We start from the raw sequence: 12644 nt of genomic DNA, 5'->3' as shown, positions 1-12644 counted from the left end.
TTATGGTTTAGCGAAACGTAGCATTATTTACAAAATTACCCATTTGTGATCTAGTCGAAACATGCCTTAAGGTTAGTACATATCTAAACCATTCTTATTTTAACTGAACTCATTCATTTTGGTCTGAATTGAACTCATTCATTTTGGTTTGTCACGTTGGTACTACTATTCGACCAATAATTTGACATTTCTCATTTTCAAATTTGACATCAACCAAATAAACAACAGTTTACAAATATTTAAAAATACATTTTAAACAAAAAAAAGAAGATATTTAACAACAATTAAAAAAATGTCAAATGAATGTACAAAATCAGAATGTTCAAAAAAATATAAAAAGATTGGCGCAAAAGTTACAGCCTCTGCCAAAAAAGAAATACGTGAAGCCAAAGAATATGGCAAATTATGGAACAATTATTGCAAGTGATCTCAAACAAAAATTTATAATAATTTAAAATAAACATTATTTTTATATTTTAGCAAAAATTAATGACCATGTAAGTGAAAGCACAAAAGATTTAAATTCAGTGAACCTGATTATAAGAAAGAAATTACAAAAAATTGATGCACTCAAACAAATCAAAGAAGAACGCCAAGAAGAGTTGGTAAGTTGTTGAAAACCTTTTAACTTTCTGTCGATTTATAAAATGCTAAAAATTTTTTATTAATTTTCTTAAGAATAAAGTAAAAGATGAAATAAAAGAGCTAAAGGAAAAAATCAAAGTCTTACATCAAAATCAGCTGGGTTCGGAGAAAACCAAATCACCACTTGAAAAGTAGAATTCTTACTTCTTTGATATTTCTATTATTTTAATTATTTATTTCTTTAGATTGCTTAAAATGAGTTTATTAAAAAATTGCACTAGAACATACATTAGCGACAAAGCTCCACATTTAATTCGAGGATTTACCGCCAACACCGAACGTTCAGAGATTATTCCTTTTGAAATTGATCCTGGGCAAAAGACAAAAGATGAAATCGAGAAAATTGTTTGGGAAAATTGTTTAAGATCGAGTGAACATGCTAAACAATGGGAACAATTATTTAATCTTTCATTGGAATAAAGTAAAAAAAACTAAATTTTAATTAATAAGTAAGTAGTTAAGTTTTTGTGTACAATATCTTATAACTTTAAACGAGCTAAAATTGTTTATATATATGTATATATATATATAAATATATATAAAATTGGGATCTCGGAAACGGCTCTAACGATTTCGATGAAATTTTCAGGGTTTGTTCATCTAAGCGAGTAAAAAATTTTGGAAGTATTTTTGGAAAAATCCGCCCACTGCCACGCCCACTTTTTTAACATATAAGTTTTTTCAGAAACGGCTCTAACGATTTCGATGAAATTTTCAGGGTTTGTTTATCTTAGCGAGTCAAAAGTTTTGCAAGTTTTTTTTGGAAAAATCCGCCCACTGCCACGCCCACTTTTTTAACATATAAGTTTTTTCAGAAACGGCTCTAACGATTTCGATGAAATTTTCAGGGTTTGTTTATCTTAGCGAGTCAAAAGTTTTGGAAGTTTTTTTGGAAAAATCCGCCCACTGCCACGCCCACTTTTTTAACATATAAGTTTTTTCGGGAACGGCTCTAACGATTTCGATGAAATTTTCAGGGTTTGTTTATCTAAGTGAGTAAAAAGTTTGGAAGTATTTTTGGAAAAATCCGCCCACTGCCACGCCCACTTTTTTAACATGGAATTTTTTTTTGGTAACCACTTTAAGGATTTCGATGAAATTTTCGGAGTTTGTTTATCTAAGTGAGTAAAAAGTTTGGAAGTATTTTTGGAAAAATCCGCCCACCTCCACGCCCACTTTTTTAACATGGAATTTTTTTTGGTAACAACTTTAAGGATTTCGATGAAATTTTAAGGTTTTGGTCCCCTAGCCGAATAAAATGTTTTGGAAGTACTTTTAGAAACATCCGCTCACAGCTACGCTTATTTTTCTCACATATTAGTTTTTTGGTAATTGCTTTAAAGATTTCGATAAAATTTTGAGGGTTTTTTCCTCTAGGCAAATACAACATTTTGAAAGTATTTTCTCTTACATTAGTTTTTTTTCGCGGAGACAGATTCAACGATTTCAATAAAATTTTGAAGGATGGTTCCATATTTTACGCATTGTTCTTTTTCTTTTTGTTACAATAACTAAACAAAAATTTTTAGATCATGACTTTTTTGATCATGTATTGAAACTTTTAAGTAATTTGTTAATTAGGTATCACACATTACCTTTGTCTTACGTTTTTCTTTTGATTAAATGCAACTATTGTTAACGTATAAAAATAAAATAACTCACAACAAGCCGACAAGGCTTAACTTGAAAAAAAGATTAACTTTATGTACACTATCCAAAACTTTCTGACCCGTAAATTAAAATTTGAACAAAAAGGGATCTCATTGCTGTAGGCATTTTCGATAATGCAGATTCCTGTAACCCTTCTATCCATTACTGATCGTCGTATGTGTATTCAAACGTAAATAAACTGGATTATAAAGTGGGAATGTGGTGTTTTGTAACCCGCGAAAAAACTGGTCATTGCAAACTCAAACCCACTCCAAAAAATTGCTGTTTACATTTGACTTTTTGCACTGAAAGTTATGACATTTAAAGATACCGAGCAAAGCTCGGTCACCCAGGTACTTATATTTTATTGAAATAAAATTTAAAAAATGAGTCTCTAAGGTCCAATTTATTCACACTCCATTAAATTTAAAGTCGCCATTAAAAAAGTGAAATTTTAAAATTTGTATGCGATTTGACAGTTTTATAATTTTTAATGGAGCCTTTAAAAATAATGGAGAGTGAATAAATTGGGCCTAAATAAATGCCAAAACTAACTACTTTTAAGCTTAAAAATGATGAGGAGTTGTAATACTATCTTAGAACGTTTAGAAATTAGCATAGGTTAAGTAACAAACTGATTAGCTTGAGTTGAAATTCAAGTATTGATTAAAAAATAAATTTCAAATACAATATTGAATATTTTTATGGAGTTTGGTATTAAAACCATAACTTTAAATAAACTAGTTCCAAAGATATTCAATGGCCCTAACCACACTTAGGTATCTCCTTTTTCTAAAATTATGCTTGATCATAATGGCATAATGGACTCCAACTTGTGCTGTTTTGAGAAAGCAAAAATGTTTGAACTTTTAAATAAGTTAGTGTTTGGTCAAAGCAGCACAACTCAGTTTCTTTGCTTTTTTGATCAACGACGGAAATTACGGAAATATTTTAATTCCAATATTTCCACTAAGGACACAACTCGAAATAATCTTATTCTTGTAAGAAAAATAGTTTGGTCAAAACAACATATCTCACTAAAACCATATAAATACGTTTAAAAATTAAAATTTTTTACCTTATTTGTGTAAACATTATTATTAAAAAAAAAAATTGCATCCCAATATATTTGTATTAAATAAAACTGGATTTGGACTTTGGAGGAATTTTTCTAACTTTTTAATGCATTTATCTCAAAACAACGAATTTGAACTTATGTTTTTAATACCAAACTCCATAGATTTTATTCAAGAACAATTCAATAGTCCGGGCGGCACTGCAAAAATGATATACTCGACGAATTTACTCAGTTAATTTTGGATTTGAAAGATAGCTTTTCATAGAAACGAAAAGCATAGTTCTTCCGCCTGCAACTTGGTTACTGAAGAATGATCCAAAACATCTATATTCGAAACTACGAATAGTTCAGAAAGAAATAGTTAAAATAAACGCTGTTGTCGTTTGTACTTTTTGAGGTAATTGGCTAATTCAGTATCAAATTTATAGTTCTTTTAACGTAATCTTTTGAAAATCTTCCTTTCAACTAGATTCGGAACCTACTTTAAAATATTGATCTCAATTTTATAAATTCTTAAATTTCAATAAAATTTTGAATCGACCGGACCCCCAGAGACTGTCAAGCATTTAATTATAAAACTTGAAGGCCAAAAAGGTGCTTAGTTACACCTCTGATTTAAACACAAAAAAAAAAAAAATCACTAACTCGTCGACCAAAACACAAAATCTAGCGTTAATTTACTTCTTACTTTAAAACGAGCTGTTTGCCAAAACTTCCAAGATTTGACCCTGAATTTTGACATCGGAGTTTTGAAAGTAGACGCTGCAGCGTCTATAATTTAATTTTAGATTTTAGCTGGATGAGATGCATAATTCACTTTACTACCCCAATCTTGCTAAATACTAACTAGTAAATACTAATAGCCATTTTCACATCAAAATTAAATTTTCTTTAGCTTGATGAGTAAACCGTTTCTGCATTGGCCGCCCGCCCTAAAATCTTAAAAATTTAGAGCCCCCGCACACTACAGACTTTCTATCGGCCGATAGTTTAGTCGGGTTGGGCTCCTAGTGTGCGCACAGGCAGCCAACTAAACAGTCGGGTCGCTAGGAAACATTTTAGTTTGAAGGCAATTGTGTAGCTCTTAGAAAAAGGAAGTTCGTGCAAAAGCTTTTCATTAAATCTTTTTTATATGAGATGTAACTGATTTGTATATGGATGTTTATAAGTAGGCTCGGTTATAACGATAAATAATATGATCGTCTCTGTGCAATAAACTGCCAAATTTTGGAGAAATCTTAGAGAGAATAGCCTGGTACCCTAAAACAGTTTTTTCAAACTTTTCGAGACCCTTTTGACAGGAAAAACATTTTGGCGACCCCCACTATAATGAATCTGTTTTTTTTTTTTTTAAGAGCTATATGCTCTGAACCACTTCAACAATCGTTCTAAATACCTAAGATTTTACTTATTCGCGAAGTAAATTTCTCTCGTGTTGGTTGAAATTTTAAAAAAATTGTCTTTTTATATTGTAATACGCCTTGCAGAAATTTCCATTTCTTGAATTCTTAAATGCATATCACAATTATTGTCATTACAAGTATCAAGTTTTAACTGAAAGCTCTTATTTATCAAACAATTAAAGTGTTGTTTTGCGGCCACTTTCTGAAAAACACTGCCCTAGAAGAAAGCTATTTGTATAAAAAAAATTTATTGAGTCCTCTACAAGTCACGCATCGACGCCTTTCTTAGAAATAGAACTGAGCAGTGTCAAGTTTAAAGGATTGTAAAAAAATTGCAAAAAATAAATGGTCACATAAATGTCAAATACTGCGATGTTTGTATAAGTGCGCCTGCACCTTGTTAAAAGTCGAGATCGTGAAAAATTGATTTCGGACCAGATACAATCGAGACCAGAAATAACATACAACCTTTATTTCATTTTTTCTCTCAGCGATAAATCTCACTGGTTGACCATAAAAAAATAGAAAATATAGGTTTCTCTCAGACCTTGATCGAAATTTTTCTTTTTTTTTTAAATAAAGGTTATTTTATGGCCATTATTGAAAATGGCAACAAATAAGAGTTATTAAAGAACCTTTCAAAAGGTTGTGATTTATTTCTGATCTCTCCAATAAAATGATCTCCTTTAGTAAATAGTAAAAATTAACTCTCCGAATTGAAACTTTTTTAATAAAGATAACTTAAAAAAAAAAAAATTGCCAAAATAATACAAAAAACTAAACTCATTAAATCTATACAATTTCAAATTTTTCAAATCAGTTGAAAATGTCCTTAAGTAACCTTTACTTAATAAAAAACAATTGTTCTGTTCTAATTTTAAAGAAAAAAATAATAATAAAGGTCCCTCTTATTGGTTTGATAAGAGCCATGCATATTAAAACTGTATTTAACCCTTTGTTCCCGGAGTAACTTTTTTTAAAATTTTTTTTTCACGAAAAATTACAAAAATCTTGAGAAAAAGTTTTGATATTTTCTAATTACACACGAAAAAGAAAAAATAATGATTGAACTAGTAATGACATTGTATAAGGAATGTTTTGAGCTGAGATTACAAAAGTTGAAGTCAATTTTTTAGTTAAAAAAAAAAAACTAAAAGATAAAAATGCGCGTACAAACCAATGTGTTTTACCAAAAAGTCTTATTAAACTAGTATTTAGATTGGAAAAGAAAATTTTCTGATGAAAAACATGTTTACATATTCCATAGATTGAAGAACAATTATAATCATTCTCTTTCAGTGTTACAGTTATTTTATTTTATAGCTCTAAGCGTAAGGCTACTTGAAAAATTGAGAAAACCCTCACAAATTATGCATTTTTTTAACTAAACATTAACTTTTATACAGATATTAAATTTTTTGTTGGTCGTACTACTCATAATGCATGCAATGCTCATGCAACAATATTCAAATTTTGGTTATTGCAATAAAAAATAAAAAATAATTAATAGGTGGTTTCATGGTGAAACCACTAGGAAGCAAAGCGTTAACTCAGAGACGTCAAAAATTCAATAGGAAAATAATAAGTACAAACTAGGTTTGATATGCACAAAATGTGGATACAAAAGTTCATGTTGTACAATTTTTCAAGTAAAAGCATTTACTATTTATTTTTTTTTTATTTTCTATTTCTTGTTTTTTTTCAATAAGAAAATATCGATTTTGTATTTATTTCGGTCTTTACTCTTTTCTAGGTTTTGATATTCTTACCAAAAATAAAATCAATGTACTCAATACATTTTTTTTTGTGAACAAAAAATTTAAACCAAAAAATACAGTACATCAGCAACACTTTTTATCCAACCCACTTGGAGTTGGTCTCATCGTTATCATTTATTATTTAAAGAATGACATACATACAATACACAAACAAATATTCAAGGCAGGCAACGCTATCGGATCGCGTCATCAAAAAAAAAAAAAAATCTTTGCTATCACTGCCACAGAGTGATGTTAATGTTAAGGTATTCGAATCGAGTAACTTTGCCTTTGCACCGTATCGTACTCGGAAGGTTGGAGTGCGGTCGAAGTAAGGGTGTTTTTTTTTGTTGTTGTTCTATAATTGGATACAATCGCCTCTATCGTCCCCACAACTATAAAGCGTACTATGCCACAGAGCCAGATAGCAATATGATGGTGTGTCATGCGAGTGAATCGGCAAGTTGTTGTTTTGGAATTTGTATTTTTATATATTTTTCTTTTCTATTTTCTCTTCCACAACAAAACACTTCATTCATTCAACGGCTACGACGACGGCACACTTTACGCTGTGAACACGTATAATCTCTCAAGAAAAACGATCGTCGTCGAGTTTTATTTTTCTTCATTTTTTATTTTATTGAAGATCTCTTTTTTTTTGTATTTTGGGTCTGTTGGAACCAGTTGAAGCCACACCGAAACATTCAGTTTCAGACTCTTGGTGTTTATAGTCAGGAATTTACTCTCACCTTTCTGCAGTGTTTAAATTCTCTCATTTGTTTTACTTTCAACTCAAGTACGTTTTAATATTTCAACTGACTTAAAAAATATATATTTTTTAAAATTTTATTTTGTTACTATTTCAATGCGGCTGATGTCACGTACTATAAAAAATATATTTTTTTTGTTAATCCAATTAGCTCGTTTGTATTCAAAACATATTGCGCCCCCCAAAAGTCGTTTTATATATTACGACAAAATCAAGAAATATTTTTGATATCAAAGTGACGTGTGTTGATTTAATTTAATATTAAACACTAAAATTGGAAAGAAAGTATGTGTGCTTTGCTGCGTCTAAAGTTAGAAACGCATTTTTTGAAATATTTAATGCTTTTTTCGGTGACTCGATATGTTTTTATTCGCCCACCTTTTTCGAAATAAAGCAACAAGTCTATTTCTAATACAGTGAAAGCGTATGTTGGTGTTTTGGCCTTTGATATGGCGCGTTCATCAGGGCGTTTCCCCCTGAATATTTTGATATTTAAATAAGACGCAGTGTTTTGAAACAATTAAAAAATATAAATATTCAAATCGTTTATTCTTTTATACAAAAATCATTTTAATTGAGTTTATCTTGTTTATTGTTTACAGATAAAATGAATCCAATCTGGGCAATTTTTTGGTTGATCATCTTCTTCTTCATCTCATTTGTGGTAGCTGGATTCTCGGCTTTCTGTTATGTCTTTTTGTATGTGCTGGTTGTGTGCATTCCCGGATTATCGGTAAGTTGGCGTTGCTTTGAATTTGTATTCTTTGAAAACCTGTTTTTATGTTATGGTTAAAAATCTTTGTTTATGTTTTTTTCAGTTTGTTTGTTTGTATTAAATGGTAGTTACCTAGGTCGTGGTTTTGTTATTAAATAATTTTTTAAATGAACTTGAATGAAACGGTTATGTGGGGTTTTTAAGATACCACCTGGGTGAAATTATGTAATCAGAAATAACAACAAATATCTTGTTATATTTTTTGTTTTTGTTGTTAAGTGAAGTAGAACCTCCTAATTGGCTATTTTTATTATTATTTATTGACTTAGGTTATAAATTAAAACATAGCAACAACAAAAATAGAAGAAATGAATAATTAGAATGAATAATTAAACAATTAACAATAACTTTTAGTTGTTGTTGTAACAAATTTGAATTAAATTAAATAACAAACAGGTTAATGTCCCTTAAAACCCGATGTCTAATAGTTCAACGTTTTCGTAATAATTCAAGTCCCAAATTTTTGGTCAAATCAAGGTTCTAGTTTTATTTTCTTTACAAGTTATTATTAGACGTGACTTGTTTTATTGATTTTTAAAGAATCTAAAAAAACTCTTAATTATTAGGTAATACAACAATGCCTTGATTAATTTATCAGATTTATCATACATAATCTATCTTAGACTTTGTTTTATGATATCAGATTGAATAGAAGAGTGGGAATAACACAATTTAAGAAGACTTCTTGATGCTTTTTTTTTTAGACTATTGAAAACTCCGACTGCCAATTTTATCACAGAGTCATAGCGCTAATGCCGGTATCAACTGATTTCTACGCTCTAAGTAATCACTGGTGCTGTCAATTTAGTGCCCTGTGCTAGCTAGCTCCTTACAATCAGATAGTGCCTGGTTCTTATACCAATAGTTAGACATAGTTGAAAATTGTCTCATATTATCGCAGAAGTGGCTTCAGTTAAGCTGGCGATTTAGAAAAAACTTCTGAGCCGACCGTTGTCTGGCTCTGAAGTCATCTACCTATTCCTCTGTGACATGGTCCGCTTTTTTTTTAACTATTAATTGTATTGATTTTAATAACTTTGGTCCCGGGTAGTAAGTGGTTAAGTCATAAAATTGCACTCTTTGTATTGTGATGAGGAAATAATAAGGTTTTTATTCTCTTTATCAAAATAAATCTTCCTTATATAAATTAACACATCAATGCATAAAAACTTTTCATACATTACTTCAATTCCAATTTTGTGGGACCGGGACCAAAGATAAATGTGAAAATATCTACGCAACTATTTTTACTGATAATGAATTTCTTCAATTAGAATACTTAAGCTTCTACTGCCTTCATAAGCTTCGTAGATATTTTTTTTTGATTTTTTTTTTAAATTTTTTTTGAATTTAAAATATGTATTAACTAATATTTTCCATTTTACTTTTTATTTTTTTTTTTTTTCAATTTGCAAATTCATTATGTTTTTATTCACAAGAAACAGCTCAAATATTCAATAACAAAAAAAATTGAGATGTAAATACTTTTTTGAATATAAAAATTCACTTATGTATATTTAAATAAACTTAATCTTACGCTGTTCTATCCAAAACCAAATATCTGCTGATAGATAGTTGTATATGCTATGTGCAAAACACAAATATTTAAGCTTCAATAAAAACTGATATTCGTGGACGGTTATGGTGATGTCTTCTCGATGACATCATTTCGTTAACAGACAAACCCACTTTGAATAGAAACAAACGCACCACTGCAATTAGCTTCTTTCCATAATATCAACGTCATCAACATAAGCTATGAGTAAGTACCTATACCATATTGCTCAAGGCGAATGAATTGTTCTTCGTTACTAAGAAAAAATTTGAGAAAATAAGAGCGCCTAAAATTATACAATGATTGAGGTTAAACATAGCTATAATTTATGTCTGAAAAAAAGCCTGAAGCCAGGTCGATTGACCTGGTTCTTTTCATTTACGCACTAGTAACTTGTCTCGGAATACCTTTGCTTGAGTGGTCATTCTTCATACCAGTTATTTAAGGTGGTTGGAGATCCTTTTTAGATGGTAGTATAAAATACTTCTTGTCAAATGGAATGATTTCTGTTTGTTTGCAGAGTCGTTGAGTAGAGGTTCAATGTTTGAGTTTCTTCATGGTTGTTTTTGGCTGTTGGCTTTCCTCTTTCCTTGAGATCTAGTTAAATCTCACCACCTTGTATATCCTAAGAACTGCTATTGCCAGTGTAGCTGCTTTGATACAGTTTAATAAACATACCTACTAGTTATTTTTATATAGAAATACATTTTTTTTATTTATTAGCTTTGTTACAAAAAATTGGATTTATTTAATGATTTAATTTTAAAAGAGTTACAAAAGAAGAAATAATTCAACTTTAATAGACTAAATTGTATTTTTTTGTTGAAATCATGATGCGCTTCAAGTCTTATCTTTTAAAAGACCAAAAATATTCCTAAAACAATTCCTAGTCTAATCAGTTGTTATCAAACTTGAACTCCAAGATGCCTTTAAAATTCTTTTATTGTGATGCCGAAATATTTAAAGTTCTTTCTAATACAAAATAATATGATTCATAGAGAATAATTAAGAGATCATTTAAAATAATTACAGTGAAGATAATGTTTTTGTTTTCAAAACAATAATAGATGAGCTTCGATTGTAAAAGGTCTTCAAATAACGTATGCAACTAAATTAGATCACTTGTTTCAAAAAAAAAAGTTGGAATTCTTATCTACCCAATACTTATATGATTTAAAAAAAATTCTGATTATTATAAAATGTCGATATTTGGAAGAGGGGTAAGTCTTTAAAAAGTATGAAATGACAGAAGTAAAATTTTAATATTTTTCAATTTGAAATTAAATACTGAAACGGAATTCGAAATTTTTCGAGTCAATAATACTACATTCATTATTCGGAGTTCCAATCTGTTCCCGGAAATGAAGTTTTTTTTACAATATTGTCCTTCGTTCTTTTTTATTTAAAAAAATGCATGCAACTGAAATTCTTCACCTCAATGATTTTGGTCCCATGTTGTACAACTTTTCGGGTTTGAACTGTTTTATTTATTTCTTAAATTTTTTGAAAAACTTCCTTATTTAAATTTGTGAAAGAGCCCTAAAAAAGGTAATAAAACTCGAATAAAAACAAAAGTGTAAATAAAAGTCGTTTTTTTTTTTATTTAAAGACAACTATTTTTATATGTCTAGCAAACGATACATAAAGAGCTTCTAAGACTTAAAACATTTTTAATTAAATATACCTTAGTTGTTAAGTGAATAAATATTTCAAGAATTCTAGATAAATTTACTATTAATTGTTCATCGATTAAGATTTGTTTGTTTTACTTATCAAGTGAACCAAATTCTATTAAAAATTAAGTTTAACAATCTCCTCAATTTCGCTATTCAATGTTAAACAAAAACGTTTGACTCTCTTTTTGTATTATGTTTGTTTTTAAGTTTTAATGAATCATTAAATATGTTTACATGAAAAAACTGATTAGAGGGGAATTTTTTTGTACTTCTATTGAAAAGTTTGTTATCTTTATCATTTTTAACCGAAATTAATGTTTACATTTGAGCTGATTAGTTGATGGTGTTACTATTTGGATAAGAAAGTTAAAAAAATCATGTGATTCATTTAAATAGAATTTAAATAAATACATACAGTTGCATTTATGTATGCTCAATCTATTTACTACAACAACAACTTTAAATTTTTAAAGAGTATTGTCACATGCAATTTAGTGGCGGACTGATGTTACTGAAGGACAAGGCCCTATTTAATTTTTTTTTATAAAATTTTTCTAAAAAAAAATATATAACTACCAACTGAATATAAAAATAAACAAAAAAAAAAAAAGACAATGATTTTTGTTTTTCTTTAATTTTAATTGAATTATGTATTTAAAAACCAAAAACAAAACTAATATTTATTTATTTTTTCTTACAGGGTGTCACCGATATTCTGCTGCAAGGTATTCAATTTCCACATTTCTGTGCGAAAGCAATGATGGAAGGCAAACCACTATGTTAATACAAAAATTCAGAATTAATATTTAGTTATTTTTTTTTTTTTTTAATATAAAATATTTATTAATTTTGTTTAATCATTAACATTTAAATATTAAATTTCCAATAGTAAAAAATTGTAATAATAATAACTTGAATGAACAAATTAAATAAAAATTAAATAAGTACAAGTAACCAATGTAAGGTTTGTTAAAAATATTCTTTTAAAACTTGAACGAAATCTTGATCAAGAGTCAAATACCTACTCTATAAGATATTCTTGTTTATGTAATAGAAATATCTATAGTCATCAGAAGTAGACTACAACATTCTTTCTTGAATAGACTCATCACTCATCAGTCATAAATGAATTTTAAGAATGTTAAATCTTTCAAAATATTTCCACAAAAAGTGTTGAAAGCTTTTACATTGGGAATCTAATTTTAATATATTTTTATAACTGATAAGGATAATATTATAAAGCAACAGTCGAAAAGGGGTTTGTATATCTTTTTCATACTTTTGATGATGCTTTCCGTGCTATTAATTTATATTGAAGGCAGTGGCGTACGTTGAG

General features: G+C 28.8%; 1 protein-coding gene across 5 annotated transcripts; it reads left to right on the top strand.

Moving 5' to 3' along the window:
* Positions 1–213: 213 nt before the first annotated feature.
* On the top strand, positions 214–12266 carry LOC129915638 (uncharacterized protein PF3D7_1120000). Of its 5 annotated transcripts, XM_055995272.1 has the most exons (5): positions 487–605; positions 679–776; positions 831–1094; positions 7905–8035; positions 12009–12266. In XM_055995272.1, the coding sequence occupies exons 4-5, from the start codon at positions 7910–7912 to the stop codon at positions 12090–12092; spliced, it is 210 nt and encodes a 69-aa protein (XP_055851247.1). In that variant the 5' UTR covers positions 487–605; positions 679–776; positions 831–1094; positions 7905–7909; the 3' UTR covers positions 12093–12266. The 5 variants fall into 5 exon arrangements, with proteins under 5 accessions (XP_055851246.1, XP_055851247.1, XP_055851249.1 ...); XM_055995271.1 differs by lacking the exons at positions 7905–8035; positions 12009–12266 and adding an exon at positions 214–419 and having other exon boundaries at positions 481–605; positions 831–1066; XM_055995274.1 differs by lacking the exons at positions 487–605; positions 679–776; positions 831–1094 and adding an exon at positions 6862–6992.
* The last annotated feature ends 378 nt before the right edge of the window (positions 12267–12644 follow it).

The sequence above is a fragment of the Episyrphus balteatus genome, chromosome 3 (assembly GCF_945859705.1).
Source record: "Episyrphus balteatus chromosome 3, idEpiBalt1.1, whole genome shotgun sequence".
In the NCBI taxonomy this organism is placed as follows: domain Eukaryota; kingdom Metazoa; phylum Arthropoda; class Insecta; order Diptera; family Syrphidae; genus Episyrphus; species Episyrphus balteatus.
The sequence above is the reverse complement of the archived record's forward strand: the minus strand, read 5'-3'. Positions and strand labels throughout refer to the sequence as shown.